Source organism: Haematobia irritans, chromosome 3 (assembly GCF_050003625.1).
Source record: "Haematobia irritans isolate KBUSLIRL chromosome 3, ASM5000362v1, whole genome shotgun sequence".
Classification (NCBI taxonomy): Eukaryota; Metazoa; Arthropoda; class Insecta; order Diptera; family Muscidae; genus Haematobia; species Haematobia irritans.
The window spans coordinates 119,432,594-119,454,360 of NC_134399.1; the positions used below are offsets into that span (position 1 = coordinate 119,432,594).

The 21,767-nt window shown below is 33.4% G+C and overlaps 1 protein-coding gene across 1 annotated transcript in view; it reads right to left on the minus strand.

Moving 5' to 3' along the window:
• The window catches only part of LOC142229248 (nose resistant to fluoxetine protein 6-like), an 84,615-nt gene that overhangs the window by 8,120 nt on the left and 54,728 nt on the right, over positions 1 to 21,767 (minus strand). Inside the window, exons 3-5 of the mRNA XM_075299786.1 lie at positions 9,722 to 9,885; positions 5,170 to 5,321; positions 4,449 to 4,603 (exon numbers count right to left, since the gene is read on the minus strand). Coding sequence (XP_075155901.1) covers positions 4,449 to 4,603; positions 5,170 to 5,321; positions 9,722 to 9,885 — 471 coding nt within the window. The remainder of the gene's footprint in view (positions 1 to 4,448; positions 4,604 to 5,169; positions 5,322 to 9,721; positions 9,886 to 21,767) is intronic.

A 21,767-nucleotide genomic window follows, 5' to 3' on the forward strand; every position in this document is an offset into this window, starting at 1 on the left:
AGTCGGGCGGGGCCGACTATATTATACCCTTCACCACTTTGTAGACCAAAATTTGTGTTATCATCTCAACTCCTTCATGAAGGTTTATATTCCCATATACAAATATTTATGTATATCTTAACCGGTTTGGAGACAATTTTTTGTACTTCTACAAAATCTCTAGAACTAAAATTTAAATCGACTTATGCCCTGGGATGAAGCACAATGTTACTAAAAAAATATGGGAAACATTTAAATCTGAACCAACTTTGAGGCAACTTCGCAAAAGCGTATTTATGATTCATCGGTCGATAGATGTGTATTAGAGTAATAGGAAAATTTGAGTCATTTTTATAAGTTTTCGACTTAGCAGTGGCGATGTGGGTATTTTGGCCATTTTGGCCTAAATTGGAAAAACATATATGGAAGCTATATCGAAATCTGAACCGATTTCAATAAAATTCACATGCATATAGTTACTATGTTAATTCTACTCTCTCTGCAAAATTTCACGTAAATCAGAGTAAAACTTTTGCCTCTGTGGTCATATTAGTCCAAATCAGGCGAATGATATAAAGGGTGATTTGTTAAGAGCTTGATAACTTTTTTTTAAAAAAAAACGCATAAAATTTGCAAAATCTCATCGGTTCTTTATTTGAAACGTTAGATTGGTCCATGACATTTACTTTTTGAAGATAATTTCATTTAAATGTTGACCGCGGCTGCGTCTTAGGTGGTCCATTCGGAAAGTCCAATTTTGGGCAACTTTTTCGAGCATTTCGGCCGGAATAGCCCGAATTTCTTCGGAAATGTTGTCTTCCAAAGCTGGAATAGTTGCTGGCTTATTTCTGTAGACTTTAGACTTGACGTAGCCCCACAAAAAATAGTCTAAAGGCGTCAAATCGCATGATCTTGGTGGCCAACTTACCGGTCGATTTCTTGAGATGAATTGTTCTCCGAAGTTTTCCCTCAAAATGGCCATAGAATCGCGAGCTGTGTGGCATGTAGCGCCATCTTGTTGAAACCACATGTCAACCAAGTTCAGTTCTTCCATTTTTGGCAACAAAAAGTTTGTTAGCATCGAACGATAGCGATCGCCATTCACCGTAACGTTGCGTCCAACAGCATCTTTGAAAAAATACGGTCCAATGATTCCACCAGCGTACAAACCACACCAAACAGTGCATTTTTCGGGATGCATGGGCAGTTCTTGAACGGCTTCTGGTTGCTCTTCACTCCAAATGCGGCAATTTTGCTTATTTACGTAGCCATTCAACCAGAAATGAGCCTCATCGCTGAACAAAATTTGTCGATAAAAAAGCGGATTTTCTGCCACTGATTTTGGTAATAAAATTCAATGATTTGCAAGCGTTGCTCGTTAGTAAGTCTATTCATGATGAAATGTCAAAGCATACTGAGCATCTTTCTCTTTGACACCATGTCTGAAATCCCACGTGATCTGTCAAATACTAATGCATGAAAATCTTAACCTCAAAAGAATCACCCTTTATATGGGAGCTATATCTAAATCTGAACCGATTTCAATAAAATTTACCACACTTGACTACACTACTAATTGTATTCCTAACAGGTTGGCTGATAAATCCCCGGTCTGACACATAGATGGCGTCGCTAGTATTAAATGCATATTATTTTTATATAGTACCAACCTTCAAATGATTCGTGTCAAAATTTGACGTCTGTAAGTCAATTAGTTTGTGAGATAGAGCGTCTTTTGTGAAGCCAAAAGTTGCTTCACAAAAGACGCTTATCGTGAAAAAATGGAAAAAAGGAATTTCGTGTTTTGATAAAATACTGTTTTCTGAAGGGAAAAAATACGGTGGAAGCAAAAACTTGGCTTGATGATGAGTTTCCGGACTCTGCCCCAGGGAAATCAACAATAATTGATTGGTATGCAAAATTCAAGCGTGTTGATGATTCTGAGCGGAGTTTGCAGCTGTTAACTCGTAAAACACCCGAGTTTTTCCGTCGATATGTGACAATGGATGAAACATGGCTCCATCGCTACACTCCTGAGTCCAATCGACAGTCGGCTGAGTGGACAGCGACCGGTGAACCGTCTTCGAAGCGTGGAAAGACTCAAAAGTCCGCTGGCAAAGTAATGGCCCCTGTTTTTTTGGGATGCGCATGGAATAATTTTTATCGATTATCTTGAGAAGGGAAAAACCATCAACAGTGACTATTATATGGCGTTATTGGAGCGTTTGAAGGTCGAAATCGCGGCAAAACGGCCCCATATGAAGAAGAAAAAAGTGTTGTTCCATATAAACCGATCCCCAGATTTGGCTTGCGGATGCTCTAAGAGAAGGTCCATAATTATAATAGCCCCCATATAAACCGATCCACAGATTTGACCTCCGGAGCTTCTTGAAGGAGCAAAATTCATCTGATAGCCCCCAGATAAACCGATCCCTAACCGCAGAAAAACCACGATTGCCACTCGAGCCAAAAATAATCCACCAAATTTTTATTGACATAGAAAATTTTGTCAAAATTTTATTTCTATAGAAAATTTTGTCAACATTTTATTTCTATAGAAAATTTGTCAGAATTTTATTTCTTTAGGAAATTGTTTCAAAATATAATTTCTATAGAAAATTTTGTCAAAAATTTATTTCTATAGAACATTTTGTCAAAATTTTATTTCTATAGAAAATTTTGTCAGAATTTTATTTCTGTAGAACATTTTGTCAACATGATATTTCTATACAAAATTTATGAAGCAGCTCTTAGTTGGAGAGGAATATTTTGCAAAATCTTCCAAAACGTCAAGAATTCTACCAATCTACCAAACAGTAAAAAAAAATCTGCCATTTGTGATAGACTCGTGTTCATAATTGTAAAGGGTGATTCTTTTGAGGTTAGGATTTTCATGCATTAGTATTTGACAGATCACGTGGGATTTCAGACATGGTGTCAAAGAGAAAGATGCTCAGTATGCTTTGACATTTCATCATGAATAGACTTACTAACGAGCAACGCTTGCAAATCATTGAATTTTATTACCAAATTCAGTGGCAGAAAATCCGCTTTTTTATCGACAAATTTTGTTCAGCGATGAGGCTCATTTCTGGTTGAATGGCTACGTAAATAAGCAAAATTGCCGCATTTGGAGTGAAGAGCAACCAGAAGCCGTTCAAGAACTGCCCATGCATCCCGAAAAATGCACTGTTTGGTGTGGTTTGTACGCTGGTGAAATCATTGGACCGTATTTTTTCAAAGATGCTGTTGGACGCAACGTTACGGTGAATGGCGATCGCTATCGTTCGATGCTAACAAACTTTTTGTTGCCAAAAATGGAAGAACTGAACTTGGTTGACATGTGGTTTCAACAAGATGGCGCTACATGCCACACAGCTCGCGATTCTATGGCCATTTTGAGGGAAAACTTCGGAGAACAATTCATCTCAAGAAATCGACCGGTAAGTTGGCCACCAAGATCATGCGATTTGACGCCTTTAGACTATTTTTTGTGGGGCTACGTCAAGTCTAAAGTCTACAGAAATAAGCCAGCAACTATTCCAGCTTTGGAAGACAACATTTCCGAAGAAATTCGGGCTATTCCGGCCGAAATGCTCGAAAAAGTTGCCCAAAATTGGACTTTCCGAATGGACCACCTAAGACGCAGCCGCGGTCAACATTTAAATGAAATTATCTTCAAAAAGTAAATGTCATGGACCAATCTAACGTTTCAAATAAAGAACCGATGAGATTTTGCAAATTTTATGCGTTTTTTAAAAAAAAAAAGTTATCAAGCTCTTAACAAATCACCCTTTATATAGCCCCCATATAAACCGACTTCCATATTTCAATTCTGGCTCTATAATTACCGCACAAAAGTTCATATCGGTTCGTAATTATTTCTTCGCTATATATACCGGTCAAGAACTGAATATATACGTATTTAATCGACCTTTCTTTTGTCTACTATATATCCCGCATGGACTAACTTACAATTTAGATGATGATGTTAAGAAGTTTTAAGATGCCTTGCCATCGGTCGCAACCCAAGCAATTCAATTGTGGATGACCGTTTTTAGTAGAAGTTTCTGCGCAATCCATGGTGGAGGGTACATAAGATTCGGTCTGGCCGAACTTACGGCCTTATATACTTGTTTATTTAAAAGTTTAAAAATTTTAATTCATTGACCTAAGTGACTTAATGTTTCTAGTTTGATTAAAAAGTTAATTTTTAATGGTAAAACTTTTACAATCTTTAATTAACTTTTTAATTGGAAATATTTTGGTGATATTTTTTTTAATACAACAAATGGTCTTGCGCGGATCATAGATAAAAGAAACTAACTGTAGTCAAAGTATAGGATAAAAATACAAATGTTATACAAAATCAATTTGTGCATACCCGCGGATCATAGATAAAAGAAACTAACTGTAGTCAAAGTATAGGATAAAAATACAAATGTTATACAAAATCAATTTGTGCATACCTCTGTGAAAAAATTGACATTTAACATGGGACTTCCATAGATGAATGTTGTAGCATGACCAAAGAGAATAAAAATCATAGCCAAGGCCTTAATTCCATTCAAAGGTTTAAGGCCGCTTTGATCTCTGCTAGGTTGAAACAGTTTTTTCGTATTTTCTGCGTAAAAAAAAAGAAAAAGAAAAAATGAATTTGATAAATAAATGTTAAATCAACACGAGATGATATTAAAAAAATAATAATAATATATTTATGGATAAAGATCCTTTTGTTGGTGGAGGCAAGCCATCACAACAAACGATTGCTAAATATTCTGGTTTATTTACCCTCAAAAAATTTAGAGACCATAAGGGAATTTTTTATGGGGGCATGACACAATTATTTGTTGTTTGTATGTGTTAATTGCATTTTTTTTTTTGTAAAAATTAAAAATAATCTTTTTTGGATGCGTTATTAAGAATATATTAACTCCAGCATTTAGGTTCTCAACTTTTGTTACTAAATTTAATTGACTTATGCATACATAATGCATCTCATTGATGATTTGCCAGACAATCTGGCACGATTATTATATATATCTTCTGAGGAGGAAACATAAAATGAAACAATGCCAATGTACAAATGTAAAAGAATTCATGCGTCATTTCCCTTTCAATATCTGAAAATCGCAGGCACCATTAATTTGATTTCCTTAATAACTAAAATTTTATAATGTTGTTACTTACCAATTATTGAGAACGATAATAAGGCAATATGACGAATATTGTTTTCTTTCATGGTTTGTTTCAGGCTATTATCACGTTTACTTGCTTTTATCGAGAGTACATGATAAACTGTACTAAAAATCGTTAATAATATAAAGAAGGTCAAGATTGAGCTGAAATGAAAAGAAAAAAATTGAGTTTTACAAATATAATTAAGATTGGATTGGAATTATTTGTGAAAATCGAGTTTCATTTAATGTGTGGGGCTTTTCGTAAATATTATGTAAAAGTACATATTGTCGGTTTCAAAAAATGTGTATTTCATTTATAATATAAAACAATTCATATATGTTATGTATGCATTCGTATACATTTTTTACTTTATGAACATTTTCGTAAATATTATGTAAAAGTACATATTTTTCAGTATCGATAAATGTATATTTTATCGATAACATTTCATAAATATTATGTATGTAGAATGGATACACTCAAATTGTAGTTAGCCGCAGTCGACAATGATTTATTTACTTTTAAAATTATTCTTTTAAGCATAGTTGGCCTTGATTTTGAATGAAAAAAAAAATAGAGACATCAAAGAGGAAGTTGCTGTGTGAAAGTCGTTCACTTAAGAAGTGCCTGAAGTCGTTGACACTTTCCTGAGTTTTCTGTCACAATATTTTATTTTCATCATTTTGTAATTACATTTTTATACGTCAGTAAAGGATATTTAAATCCCATCTTTACATGTATGCATTCGTAGAATTTTTTTAATTTATGAAATTTCTTCATACAATTTATGCATCCCAATGTTTTGTACACCGGAAAATTGTATTGTATGAGAATCAAAATATCACCAAAATATTTCCAATTTAAAATTGCCGACGGCAACATACTGGAGTGGTGTAGTTGGAAGGTGAAAATGTTTTCTACTGCATTTCTTTTTGTGGACATGTTGGATTTGCTTAAGCTCGTTCTTTGCAATAGAAGAATGACTTACCAACATAGTCTAATAATTGAGATCAGTAGATCGTCCAATAAAGGGAACTGATGAGGATGTGGAAATCCGAAAGAGCTGCCTTCCCAACCATTTTGGACAACATTTTCACGTTTCCATACACCATAAAAATAACCGGTAATGATAGGCTAATCAATAATGCGTACTACGGTACACTATGTGTACTTCGTACAGACAATCAGTCTAAATGCGCATCACGGATGATATATGCATTTAAAAACAAAACGACTGAACGAAAACAACAAAAACAATTTTTTGAAACATTCAGAAATATCCCCAGCATAACCGAGGTTGGAAACTTTTTGGTGTTTGGTCGAAACTGGATTTGAACCCACGGCCCTGTGTATGTAAGGCGGGCATGCTAACCATTGCACCACGATGGCTCCCAAATGCAGCTGCTATATCACAAAATTGTATGACCCATTATCGAAGTCGACATGCCTGCCAAAAATTCAGAACGTTAGGTTCTTCTGCTATATTTATTGCCTTAAAATTGTACCTTTGTCAAGAGTACAGGTCAAAAATCGATATTTTAATATGATAAAAATGGACAATACAATTGATCAATTCTGCCCATATTCTAGTACAACCTACTTTTTATATCACTGTGAAATGTCACCCATATAAATACACTTTGAATGGCCTGAAAACCAGTACTTCGTTTTTCGTTGTTCGATTAAAACCCCTAATGGAATCTAATTTGTTGAAATATTTCTTTAGTTACAAAGATAGGAAGTGCTTTTCAAATTTTGTTTCGCCGGAATCGGAGTCGAGCAAAATTTCTACAACTCTGGCTCCGACTCCAGCAAAATCTTCAGCTCCGACTCCACAGCCCTAATTTTCAATTAAAAAATTAATTGGATCAATTAATTTTATAATTGAATCGGAAAAAAATTGTGTGTATAAGCCACCCAGTAACTGCGCAAGAAAATTACTTTTACCGTATGTAGACGCCAGCACATTCGTTACGCAACCCAACGTACTTCTACATTGCTACACAGAAAAAAATGTCACGAAAATTTTTCCAATTAAAGTCTTATGTTAATTGAGTTTTAAAAAATATTCAATTAAAAATTAAATTGATTCAACAAAATTTTTAATTGAAACAAAAATCAATCACAAAAATTAATAGTATCAATAAATTTTTTCAGTTGGATCAATTAATTTTTTAATGGACTTTGAATTATTTTTTTAATTGATACTATAATTTCTGTGATTGAAGACATTTCAATTAAAAAATTAATTGGATCAATTAATTTTCTTGATTGAATCACCAAAATGTTGTTTGTGTGTACCGAAGGAGACTTAAACTAGGAATGCAAATGGTTAAAGTCGACATTTCAACTTTTTGTCAACAAATCGAAGTCGACTTCTTATAATCTTCAAATTCGAAATTGAAATCGACTTTGGATATTTATTAAAAATGCGCTTATATCAACTTTTAACGAAAAAGTCGACATCCAATGAAAGGGGGAATATCATGAAAATACGTCTATGGTATCTCTGACAGTATATGTAGACTATATCATCTATTTTATATTAAATCATACTAAACACGGGGTACATACGTAGAGACATGTGGTGAGTAGGAATATGTACAATTATACAGTAGCTCAAAAGATGAAAAATTTAATTTTCCAAATGAAGCCGACCCATTTTTATCGGCGGCGGCTGACACTAAATTTGAGTCAAGATGCGTCGACGGTGTCGATTGGCAAAAAATGGTCGGCGGTTTCATTCTTTGGTCTATATCTCGAAAAGTCGACTTTGTGAAATGTTAAAAGTTCAAAAATTGGACCGTTCTTAATTAAAAAAAAAATCGACTTTTCAAAATTTTAAAAAAGTCGAAGGGTTGAAAAATCGTCTGATTTAGATTACAATCCCATCCTCGGAGGCTGTAAGTTTTCTTAATTTGTTTAAGTGAACTGAGCACTATACTATATAGCTTCCCAGAAAAAAAGTAGTTATGATGAAAAATTGAGTACCAAGAGCATTTAACGGGTTGGCTAATAGGTCCCCGGTCTGACACATAGATGGCGTCGCTAGTATTAAATGAATATTATTTTTATATAGTACCAACCTTCAAATTATTCGTAAGTCAATTAGTTTGTGAGATAGAGCGTCTTTTGTGAAGCAACTTTTGTTATTGTGAAAAAAATGGAAAAAAGGAATTTCGTGTTTTGATAAAATACTGTTTTCTGAAGGGAAAAAATACGGTGGAAGCAAAAACTTGGCTTGATAATGAGTTTCCGGACTCTGCTCCAGGGAAATCAATATATAATTGATTGGTATGCAAAATTCAAGCCCGAAAGAGGTGGTTGCCGACGAAAACATCAAAAAAAATCCACAAAATGATTTTGAATAACCGTAAAATGAAGTTGATCGAGATAGCAGAGGCCTTAAAGATATCAAAGGAACGTGTTGGTCATATCATTCATCAATATTTGGATATGCGGAAGCTCTGTGCAAAATGGGTGCCGCGCGAGCTCACATTTGACCAAAAACAACAACGTGTTGATGATTCTGAGCGGTGTCTGCAGCTGTTAACTCGTAATACACCCGAGTTTTTCCGTCGATATGTGACAATGGATGAAACATGGCTCCATCACTACACTCCTGAGTCCAATCGACAGTCGGCTGAGTGGACAGCGACCGGTGAACCGTTTCCGAAGCGTGGAAAGACTCAAAAGTCCGCTGGCAAAGTAATGGCCTCTGTTTTTTGGGATGCCCATGGAATAATTTTTTTCGATCATCTAGAGAAGGGAAAAACCATCAACAGTGACTATTATATGGCGTTATTGGAGCGTTTGAAGGTCGAAATCGCGGCAAAACGGCCCCATATGAAGTAGAAAAAAGTGTTGTTCCACCAAGACAACGCACCGTGCCACAAGTCATTGAGAACGATGGCAAAAATTCATGAATTGGTCTTCGAATTGCTTCCCCACCCACCGTATTCTCCATATCTGGCTCCCAGCGACTTTCTTGTTCTCAGACCTCAATAGGATGCTCGCAGGAGTACTACCAAAACGGTATCAAAAAATTGGAAGGTCGTTATAATCGTTGTATCGCTCTTGAAGGGAACTATGTTGAATAATAAAAACGAATTTGGACAAAAAAATGTGTTTTTCTTTGCTAGATCGGGGACTTATCAGCCAACCTGTTGTACAATGCCCTCAGCAATACCGCATGCTTGAGACTAATGACATACCATCACTGAATAGTTTCGGTTACGACACATCAAATTTTCATGAATACTACCTAGCCATAGCCAAAATATCTGTTGTTTATTGCTCATACACTATATTTTTTACTTGCAAAGATATGATACTGTTCTCAAGACTTGTTATGTCTGTATGTAATGTATTCTTTAATCAAACAAGTCTAGAAAATTATGTAAGCCTTCCTAACTTGATACAATGTTTTTTTCATAATTTTTGTAAAACCTGTATGCATTTTTAATGGAACTGGCCAATTCAATTTACCTCTTCCGAGCTAAAGCCAATAACATAAAACAAGAACTAGAGACTTGCAAAAAAACAAAAGAACCATACTTACGCGTAAATGATCATTCCACAAGTCACAGACGTTTCAATTTGTGGCGATTGGCACATATTGTCGGTGACCGTCACATTGCGTTGTAAAAAATGCTGCAAATAAATTTCAACATCCGATCCACTGCACGCAGCTGGTACGCATTCGCCCCATCGTGAAGTCAATGTCTGCAATAGTGGCCAATTATGGTAATGCCAACCGAAAAAGAGAAAAAGACAAGGAAAATTAAAAATGAATTAAAATCTAAATAACAAAAATAAAATCAAATCGATCAATATTCACAAAACTACCAAAAATATCAGAATTTGAAAATGTTAGCAGAATAAATGAGGGCCAATGTGTATGTGCCACGCACATTGTCTGCGATAATTTAATTTAATTACCATGCTTGAAGCATTCGTGGACAAATGAAAGAATTAAATGTTAATTTTTAGAGATATGCAGGTGATTACATTTTTACACACGCTGACAAAAGCATGTGTATGGTTGAATATTTCAACTGACATTTCATGAGATTTTTGTGAATGTGAATATATCACACACGCGAAATAAATTCATCATATGATAAAAAACAATATTTGCTTGTATCGATGTTGCTCTTAAGATCAAGTCTTAATCGAAAGGGTACGCCGGTACATGCAGCGAACAGGTTTTCTTGGAAAAATCCCAAAGCTCATGTTTACTTAGTTTCAGCCCAAATTTATTCAAATTTGGTACAAGGATGTGTTTTGGGTCAGATTAGAACCATATAGATTTTGGAAATCCGTTCTGATTCGATGTAACTCCCATATACCTCATTCATCCAATTTATACTCATATGATCACAGAGGCCAAAGTTGTAGTCCGATTTACGTGAATGTTTTTGCAGAGGCAATATTATTATCATTCTTACACTGAAAAAAAATATTGACCTAATATGGAGGAATATGCAATCTAAATTTACGCAATCACGAAATTTACATAATAATTAAGAGCAAATTTCTTTAAAATAACGAAATTTTAATTAAAATAAAGTTTATAATTTTCGCTTTAAATTCGAATCTTTGATATTCGTGTCCCTATGTTAAAATCACATTTCTTTGAAGTAAGCGAATTTTCCTTTTTTGATTTATAGAAATAATCTTTAAATTAATGGAGATATTGAATCTTCGGATTAAAGATAAAAAAGCTTCAAATATAACAGGTTGGCTGATAAGTCCCCGGTCTAACAAAGAAAAACACATTTTTTTTGTCAAAATTCGTTTTTATTATTCAACATAGTTCCCTTCAAGGGTGATACAACGATTATAAAGACCTTCCAATTTTTTGATACCATTTTGGTAGTACTCCTTCGGTTTTGCCTCAAACTAGGCCTCAATTTCGATGGTCACCTCTTCATTGCAGCCAAATTTTTTCCCTGCGAGCATCCTTTTGAGGTCTGAGAACAAGAAAAAGTCGCTGGGGGCCAGATCTGCAGAATACGGTGGGTGGGGAAGCTATTCGAAGCCCAATTCATGGATTTTTGCTATCATTCTCAATGACTTGTGGCACGGTGCGTTGTCTTGGTGGAACAACACTTTTTTCTTCTTCATATGGGGCCGTTTTGCCGCGATTTCGACCTTCAAACTCTCCAATAACGCCATATGATAGTCACTGTTGATAGTTTTTCCCTTCTCAAGATAATCGACAAAAATTATTCCATGCGCATCCCAAAAAACAGAGGCCATTACTTTGCCAGCGGACTTTTGAGTCTTTCCACCCTTCGGAGACGGTTCACCGGTTGCTATCCACTCAGCCGACTGTCGATTGGACTCAGGAGTGTAGTGATGGAACCATTTTTCATCCATTGTCACATATCGACGGAAAAACTCGGGTGTATTACGAGTTAACAGCTGCAAACACCGCTCAGAATCATCAACACGTTGTTGTTTTTGGTCAAATGTGAGCTCGCGCGGCACCCATTTTGTACAGAGCTTCCGCATATCCAAATATTGATTAATGATATGACCAACACGTTCCTTTGATATCTTTAAGGCCTCTGCTATCTCGATCAACTTCATTTTACGGTCATTCAAAATCATTTTGTGGATTTTTTTGATGTTTTCGTCGGCGTCCACTGCGTTCACCGTCCTCCGTGCTCATTTCACCACGCTTGAATTTTGCATACCAATCAATTATTGTTGATTTCCCTGGGGCAGAGTCCGGAAACTCATTATCAAGCCAAGTTTTGGCTTCCACCGTATTTTTCCCTTCAGAAAACAGTATTTTATCAAAACACGAAATTCATTTTTTTTTAATTTTTTTCACAATAACAAAAGTTGCTTCACAAAAGACGCTCTATCTCACAAACTAATTGACTTACAGACGTCAAATTTTGACACGAATCATTTGAAGGTTCGTACTATATAAAAATAATATGCATTTAATACTAGCATCGCTAGCTATATGTCAGACCGGGGACTTATCAGCCAACCTGTTAGGCTAAAGACTTATAGTAAGGTTTTGCATTTTTTTAAATTAAAAAAAAAACATTTTTACTTTGAAGTATCTGTTTTAATTTGGATTTTTAAACCGAACTGAAAACTGGACAAGAATAACATTATTAATATAACGCAAAAAGAAAATGAAAATTAGATGGATCAAGTCTCTACACTGAAAAAAATATTTACGAGATATAAAAAATTACGCCACCTGAATTTTAGGATGCAAAATTTACTAAATATTAAGGACAAATTTCTTTTAAATAATGAAATTTTAATTAAAATAAAGTTTATAATCTTCACTTACTTTAATTTTTTTTTCATTCAATTTAGGACACAAATGTTGTAAATTTGAGTCCCTTCGTTAAAGTCGCATATCTTTGAACTAAGGCTAATTTTCCTTAAAATAAAGAAACACATTTTTGATTTAAAGAAATTGTCCTTAAAGTAACTGAAATATTGAAACTTTAGATATATGATAAAAACGCATATAGGCTAAGACTTATTTTGAGGATTTAGCGTCTTTGGTTTAAAGTTTTAATTATTTATTTATTTATTTTTTTTTTTTTTTTTGAATTAAGAAAACAGTTTTTACTTTGAAGTATCCGTTATAATTTGGATTTTTATACAAACATTTGTTTGTACGTGTTTACGAAAAGAGAATGAAGAGAATTGATAAATGAGATCTTTATCCTAATTTTAATTTTATTAGTCCTAGATTTAAAGCCAGATAGGTCGCTAAAAAGATGCAGGTTAGGGATTTTTTTTTTTGTTTTGCTAATTCGTAAACCCGGACAAGGGAGATAATTACGAATAAATCTAAATAACATCTATATTTGTGGTTATACTACTTTCACATTGTATTTAATAGACCATTTTAGGACTATTGTAATTTTGTTATATGGAGTGTACCAAATTTAGTACAATTGTACCAAATTTTGCATCATTGGCGTGAAAAAATAAAAACAAATGAACGTACTTGCACAATTTTTTGTTAACCCACGCTCATTCGATCAATTGTTATTGGGAGTCACGAAAATGTTCGAAAGTCACCGACATTTTTCTATCACTTGCTGTACACCTTTAATGTCAATGGAGGAGATTCATTATCATGTCTCATTCCACATGTCATCCAAACAATTGGCATCGACATTTACATTGGATTTGTGTATGGATATGCCAAAAATTGCCAGTCATATGGAAACCTTGTTCGCAAATATGCAATTAAGTAAATCATTGATATAATTGCTCATGTTTCTGTTACTTTGATTTAATGTACTTAAATGTTTTACAACACTCGTTATCTGTCATATTATGTGAGTCCGGAGACCCATTCATTTCACGAAAATGTTCATAGTTTTTAATAAAAAGTTTCTTCGGTTGTAAGACAATGACATATTTCGTAACTACCATGTACGAAATTACACCTCATCATAGCAAAAAAATTAACTACAATATAAGTAAAGGAAAAAAATCATTAGCGCCTTACGGGAAGGGCAGAATCATTGGATCGAAGTAAACTTTATTGTGGCTGTATACATGCCATGGTCTTCTATATACGCCTTCCTTAGGATCCTGGATTTTATATAATGAAGTACCCAGCAAAAAAATTTGAAAGTTCTTCCAAAGGCACAACTTTAAAAGCACTTCCAGAAGATGCACTCCCAATGATGTTCTTTATTTTAACAACCCAGGAAGTTCTTTTAATTCAGTTTTTTATAACTTGGGTTTTTCATATTTTTAATGGGTAATTTTAACTTTTTTGTTTCAAATAGGTTAAAAGCAGAGTAAGAATTCATAAAATGGTACAAATCATTTAAATTTTGTCGAAAAAAATGCTAAATCCAATCTGGAAAAATTGTGAATTTTTGGAAATATTTGAAGTCAAACGTTTCCGACAAGCGTTAGAATCCATTAAAAATTATAAAAAATTATAAAAATTATGCTGGGTAGTTCATTATTAATATTTTTTGGAATCGCATGAATATTTTCTTGTGCTTTATTTGTTTTATTAAACTTTTTTGTACGACCATTGAAATTTATACTCAAGTTTAGTTTATACAATTTTTGAGACATACACAGAAAAAAAATTCACGAAAAATTGTTCAATTAAAATTTTAATTGATTTTTAAAAAATATTGAATTAAACATTTAATTAAATCAACAAATTTTTTAATTGAAATAAAAATCAATCACAAAAATTAATAGTATCAATTAATTTTTTAATTGGATCAATTAATTTTTTAGTTGACCTTCAATTAAATTTGTAATTGATACTATCAATTGACCTTCAATTAAATTTTTAATTGATACTATCATTTCTGTGATTGAAGACATTTCAATCAAAAAATTAATTGGATCAATTAATTTCGTGAATGAATCATCGTACTTGGGATAGGAAAATTGTTTTGGAAAATTTCGAAAACAATAATAAAATTAAACTATAAACAAATACTTTTTTTGGAATAAAAATAAGTTAAATATAGTATGAGATTAATCATGGACATTTTTTCTGTGTATACTTTAATGAATTTATGATCCAAACTTAAATGTTTGCCCGATAAAAAGTTATAATTAGAAATCATGAAAAATTACAAAAATACAATACACCAAAAAAAAAAAAAAAACATTAAAAAAATTGTATTCCATTTTTTGAGATTTCCATAATGTGCTACAAGAATTTACTGACATTTAAAATTTTTAACTACACTCGAAACAAAAGTTAGACGACAATGACACTAAAGCCATTTTACCACTATTTTAGATCATAAAGTTATTACTTTTTCAGAAAATTTCCTTGATTTTAATATTTTTTTTGCCTACGTTGAACGAACTAAAAAAGGGGAAAAATTAGTTCGGAATTTCTAAAAATTTGTCACTTTTACCAATAATTCGCCCATCTTGAACTTTGTATAGCACTAAAGACATTTTTGAATTCCATTTTTTCCTTCAAACTACGAAATTATCTTTAACAAAAAAAAAAAACAATAATTATTTTTAATTTTCTTAAATTTGTTGAAAAATATTTACTTATTTTTTTTTAATCATATCGGCATTTGTAATACAGTTTAGTTAAAATTTTCTAAACTTAACCAACATTTTCGAATCCATCAGCGAATCCTGATGGGTTCGCTGTTTTTATACCCTCCACCATAGAATTGGAGACGTGTAAGTGATTATTAACTTTGTCATTCCGTTTGTAACACATCGAAATATTGCTCTAAGACCCCATAAAGTATATATATATTCTGGGTCGTGGTGAAATTCTGAGTCGATCTAAGCATGTCCGTCCGTCCGTCTGTTGAAATCACGCTAACTTCCAAACGAAACAAGCTATCGACTTAAAACTTGTCACAAGTAGTTATTATTGATGTAGGTCGGATGGTATTGCAAATAGGCATATCGGTCCACTTTTACGTATAGCCCCCATATAAACGGACCCCCAGATTTGGCTTGCGAATCCCCTAAGACAAGCAAATTTCATCCGATCCGGCTGAAATTTGTTACATGGTGTTAGTGTATGGTCTCTAACAACCATGCAAAAATTGGTTCACGTCGGTCCATAATTATATATAGCACCCATATAACTCGATCCCCAGATTTGGCGTGCGGAGCCTCTAAGAGAAGCAAATTTCATCCGATCCGGCTGAAATTTGGTACATAGTGTTACCATATGATCTCTAAAAATCATGCAAAAATTGGTCCACATCGATCCATAACTATACATAGCCCCCATATAAACCGATCCCCAGATTTGGCTTGCGGAGCCTCTAAGAGAAGCAAATTTCCTCCGATCCGGCTGAAATTTGGTACATGGTGTAAGTATATGGTCTCTAACAACTATGCAAAAATTGGTCCACATCGGTCCATAATTATATATAGCCCCCATATAAACCGATCCCCTGATTTGACCTCCGGTGCCCCTTGGAAGAGCAAAATTCATCCGATTTGGTTGAAATTTGGTACGTGATGTTAGTATATGGTCTCTAACAACCATGTAGGTATTGGTCCATATCAGTCCATAATTATATATAGCACCCATATAACCCGATCCCCAGATTTGGCGTGCGGAGCCTCTAAGAGAAGCAAATTTCATCCGATCCGGCTGAAATTTGGTACATAGTGTTACCATATGATCTCTAAAAATCATGTAAAAATTGGTCCACATCGATCCATAACTATACATAGCCCCCATATAAACCGATCCCCAGATTTGGCTTGCGGAGCCTCTAAGAGAAGCAAATTTCCTCCGATCCGGCTGAAATTTGGTACATGGTGTAAGTATATGGTCTCTAACAACTATGCAAAAATTGGTCCACATCGGTCCATAATTATATATAGCCCCCATATAAACCGATCCCCTGATTTGACCTCCGGAGCCCATTGGAAGAGCAAAATTCATCCGATTTGGTTGAAATTTGGTACGTGATGTTAGTATATGGTCTCTAACAACCATGCAGGTATTGGTCCATATCAGTCCATAAATATATATAGCCCCCATAAACCGATCCCGAGATTTGGTTTTGGAGCCTCTTGGAGGAGCAAATGTCATCCGAGTCAGTTGAAATTTGGTGCATTGTGCTAGTATATGGCCGTTAACAACCATGCCTAACTAGGTCCATATCGGTCTATAGTTATATATAGCCCTCAGATAAATCGATCCCAATCACACAAAAATTGATCCATATCAAGTTCATAATTGTAGCCCCCATATAAGCGACCCCCATATATTAATTCTGGCTCTCAACGTACTGCGCAAAAGTCCATATCGATTCGTAATTATTTGTAGACTTACCCATAATAAATTTTTTTGTCTAATATATACCACGTATGGACTAACTCACAATTTAGAAAACGATGTTAAGAAGTTTTAAGATACCTTGCCATCGGTAAGTATTACCACAACGCAAGTAATGCGATTGTGGATGAAAGTCTTTCGCAGAAGTTTCTACGCAATCCATGGTGGAGGGTACATAAGATTTGGCCTGGCCGAACATAAGGCCGTATATACTTGTTTGAGTGTACTCTTTACGAAATTCATGTTTCTCAAAAAAAAAAATTGACTAAATGGTAAAAAAATCATTAACGCAAAATCATTACTATGTTAAATTTCTTTACATTTTTCTAACGCAGGCTAAAATTAAAAAAAAAAAATTAAAAATTAAATTTTTTAAAATAAATCTTTAGAATTAAGATAAAAACGCTTCAAATATAGGCTACGACTTATTTTGAGGATTTTGTATTTTTGGATTCAAGTTTACTTTTTACTATTTTTGAGAAGAATAAAATTTTTTTTCTACCGCTTTTCTGTCGGGCTAATATTTCTTAAAATATTTAAGAAATCTTAAATTAAAAAATATATATATTTTTTTTTAATATATTATAACTAAATGTTTTGCAATAAACATAACATTTTAAAAATGATTTTTTTACAGTGTTGCTAATTCCTTGCCCAATTATTTACTTTTTAAAACAAGTTTCGATAAAAACAAAAGTGAAACAAAATTGGGTAATAAATTCTCGTATTCATAAATATTTATTTAGAAATTTTACTTTTTTTAGTAAGTCCAATTCAGATAATGTTATTCATAATGCAGTCGATAAAATAATTATTTTAAAATGTCATTTCATTTTAATCATTTAAATTTGTACAAGTTTATAATATTATTGCATCGATAAAAATAGTTTTTATTACTAATATGCTAAAAGTAGGTTTAAAAGAATTGCAATTAACATAACAAAGGAAAAAAGAAGTGGAATAAAAAAGAAAAATATAGGGTAAAACTAGAGTTATATTTGTTAATGCTTCGTATGCTTAAAGTTCATCCATTAAATAAATAATTGTTATTATATAGCATAACTCTCTTGAATTAAATTGGAGAAATGCTACACTGAAAATAAAATTAAAATGTTAAATAGCATATATTTTAGAATATTTTCATCCAATGAACTTGTGATAAATACTTTGTCTTAGTTTTAAGGTGGAATGTCTACAAAGGTTATTAAAAATGTACCTTTGTCTTTGATGTAAATAAAAACAAATTGGCTTAACCCTTAAATCCACTAGAACACTGATTCCTTCAAAAAATATATAATATGCAAAATGGTAAAAAAAGAACATCCCAGCAAAATTCAATGTTTTGGATGTAAATTAAAAAAATTCTGTGATATTTTGTCAAATAAATAATTTTTAAAATTTTTTATAATTTTTAATGGACTCGCTTGTCTGAAACGCTTGACCTCAAATATTTTCAAAAATTCACAATTTTCTCAGATTGGATTTAGCATTTTTTTCGACAAAATTTAAGTAATTTGTACCATTTTATGAATTCTTACTCTGTTTTTAACCTATTTGAAACAAAAAAATTAACATTATCCATTAAAAGTATATAAAGATATAGTTATAAAAAATTGAATTAAAAGAACTTCCTATGTAGTTTAAATAAAGAACATCATTGGGAGTACATCTTTTGGAAATGCTTTTAAAGTTGTGCCTTTGGAAGAACTTCTATTTTTTTCTGGGATCTGCATAGCATTTAAAATTTTGTTTGTTTTTTGCATTGTTTTGCAAAAATAGTGGTTGTTGTATCTTAAAGGATACAGTGCGCACTGAACTAAGTTTTTGTTTATAGATAAACAATTCGATTATAATAGAGCATAGAGAATAGAAATTTTTTTACACTACACAAATTTTTTTACCAACTCTCCTTTTATTTCTGGTAAGAATTAATTATTACCTAATTTGAATTTTCGGGCAAAATTGCATTTGAATTTTGGTTTCAGTTTTCACAGAAGTACTATAGATTTTTCGGAAAACATAAAAAAAAGAGTTTGCGTTTGAATTTACCCTCAGAGAAGGAATATGATCACCTCAAACATGTTTTAAGAACAAAATGTTGTTTTAGAACGGGAACATGGAACATGTTTGTCGGAATCATGTTATATAAATCGTGAACATTTTCGTGTAATTATTTTTTTACAATTTTCGACATGGATTAATTCAACAACAGTACATCGATTAACTTAATTCAATTTTGGGCGATGAAGCTTCGTCAAGGACCAGTGTTTATTAATGGTATGGTAAACCGGAAAACATTGATGCTCTGCGCCAACCAATATTGCAATATCGTCGTGTGGGCAAGGCCGTATTCAGGGGGGGAATGAGGGGGATCAAAAAAAGCTGGAGGTTTTATTTTGAAAAACGCTTACCTATAAAACTTGCACAAATCATAGAATACTAGTTGAAAAGCCCGTCAAACGAAGGTCGAAAAGAACAAATTGTTTTTGTTCTTGCACCACAAATTTCATTTTTGGAAAATGTCTTTCTGCTTTTTATTTGTGTTTGTTGTTCTTTTTGTGAACATGACTCGCTTTGTTTAGCCATAGCAACAACAACGAAATAGCCAAACACACATGTGTAAATGAAATGGCGCAAAACCTGCGAAAAGAACCTGCCTAATTCAGCGATGGAAGCACTTGGAGAGTGCAATAAAGAGATATTTCCAAACATGCATATTCTTTTAAAAATTTTGGTCAATTTGCCAGTTACTCAGGGATGGAAAATACAATTTTTAAGAAAGTACAAAAAAGGTATTTTTTGAGCGGAAAGGTACTTTTTACAAAAATTTCACTGGAAAATTATTGTCAAGAGACTAAATTTTAAAGAAAATAAAATTTTGACAAAATTTTCTATATAAATAAAATTTTGACAAAATTTTCTATATAAATAAAATTTTGACAAAATTTTCTATATAAATAAAATTTTGACAAAATTTTCTATATAAATAAAATTTTGCAAAAATTTTCTATAGAAATAAAATTTTCAATTGAAATAAAATTTTGGCAACATTTTCTACCGAAATAAAAAATCAATAATATAGAATCGCATTCTTTTTTCGACTAAAACATTCTTGAAGATCAATAAAATCCTGTTTTTGACTATGTCTTTTACAAAATCGAGATTTTCTTCCCACATGAACATGTCTGTTTTGCCATATTTGTAAAAGACTATTAGCAAATAAGGTTGATAAAAACTTTCTCAAAATATTAAAATATTTTGTCAAAGATATTGTACCATAAATCTGATATCGACTCAAAAATGTCTACACAAAAGGTACTAAATCATTCGCGGGGGTACTACGGTACTGACCGGGGTGAAAAAGTGTTGAAAAAAAGTACTATAGTACTGCATTTTCCATCCCTGCAGTTACTACGTACTCGTCCGAACTTTCATTTTCAACAATGAAGAGATTAAAGACGTATCTTAGAAATTCGACTAGCGAGAGTAGACTCAATGGATTGGCATTAATGTTGGTTCATCGCCGAATAAATGTGCCGACTGAAGAAGTAATTGATTTATTTGCTGCCCAAAAAGCCCGTCGGCTCTATTTAATATTATAAAAATATTGTATACATAAATATTGTATGCATAAATAAAATTTTCTACACATGAGATTATATGAATATTTTTTTTTTAAGTTGAACCCCCCCCCCCCCCCCCCCACGAATTAAAATCCTGGCTACGGCCTTGCGTGTGACCTAACAAATTGGCTGATAAGTCCCCGGTCTGACACATAGATGGCGTCGTTAATATTAAATGCATATTATTTTTATATAGTACCAACCTTCAAATGATTCGTAAGTCAATTAGTTTGTGAGATAGAGCGTCTTTTGTGAAGCAACTTTTGTTATTGTGAAAACAATGGAAAAAAAGGAATTTCGTGTTTTGATAAAATACTGTTTTCTGAAGGGAAAAAATACGGTGGAAGCAAAAACTTGGCTTGATAATGAGTTTCCGGACTCTGCCCCAGGGAAATCAATAATAATTGATTGAAATGAGCACGGGGGACGGTGAACGCAGTGGACGCCCGAAAGAGGTGGTTACCGAAGAAAACATCAAAAAAATCCACAATATGATTTTGAATGACCGTAAAATGAATTTGATCGAGATAGCAGAGGCTTTAAAGATATCAAAGGAACGTGTTGGTCAAATCATTCATCAATATTTGGATATGCGGAGACTCTGTGCAAAATGGGTGCCGCGCGAGCTCACATTTGACCAAAAACAACAACGTGCTGATGATTCTCAGCGGTGTTTGCAGCTGTTAACTCGTAATACACCCGAGTTTTTCCGTCGATATGTGACAATGGATGGCTCCATCACTACACTCCTGAGTCCAATCGACAGTCGGCTGAGTGGACAGCGACCGGTGAACCGTGGAAGCGTGGAAAGACTCAAAAGTCCGCTGGCAAAGTAAGTTTTTGGGATGCGCATGGAATAATTTTTATCGATTATCTTGAGAAGGGAAAAACCATCAACAGTGACTATTATATGGCGTTATTGGAGCGTTTGAAGGTCGAAATCGCGGCAAAACGGCCCCATATGAAGAAGAAAAAAGTGTTGTTCCACCAAGACAACGCACCGTGCCACAAGTCATTGAGAACGATGGCAAAAATTCATGAATTGGGCTTCGAATTGCTTCTCCACCCACCGTATTCTCCAGGTCTGGCCCCCAGCGACTGTTTCTTGTTCTCAGACCTCAAAAGGATGCTCGCAGGGAAAAAATTGGCTGCAATGAAGAGGTGATCGC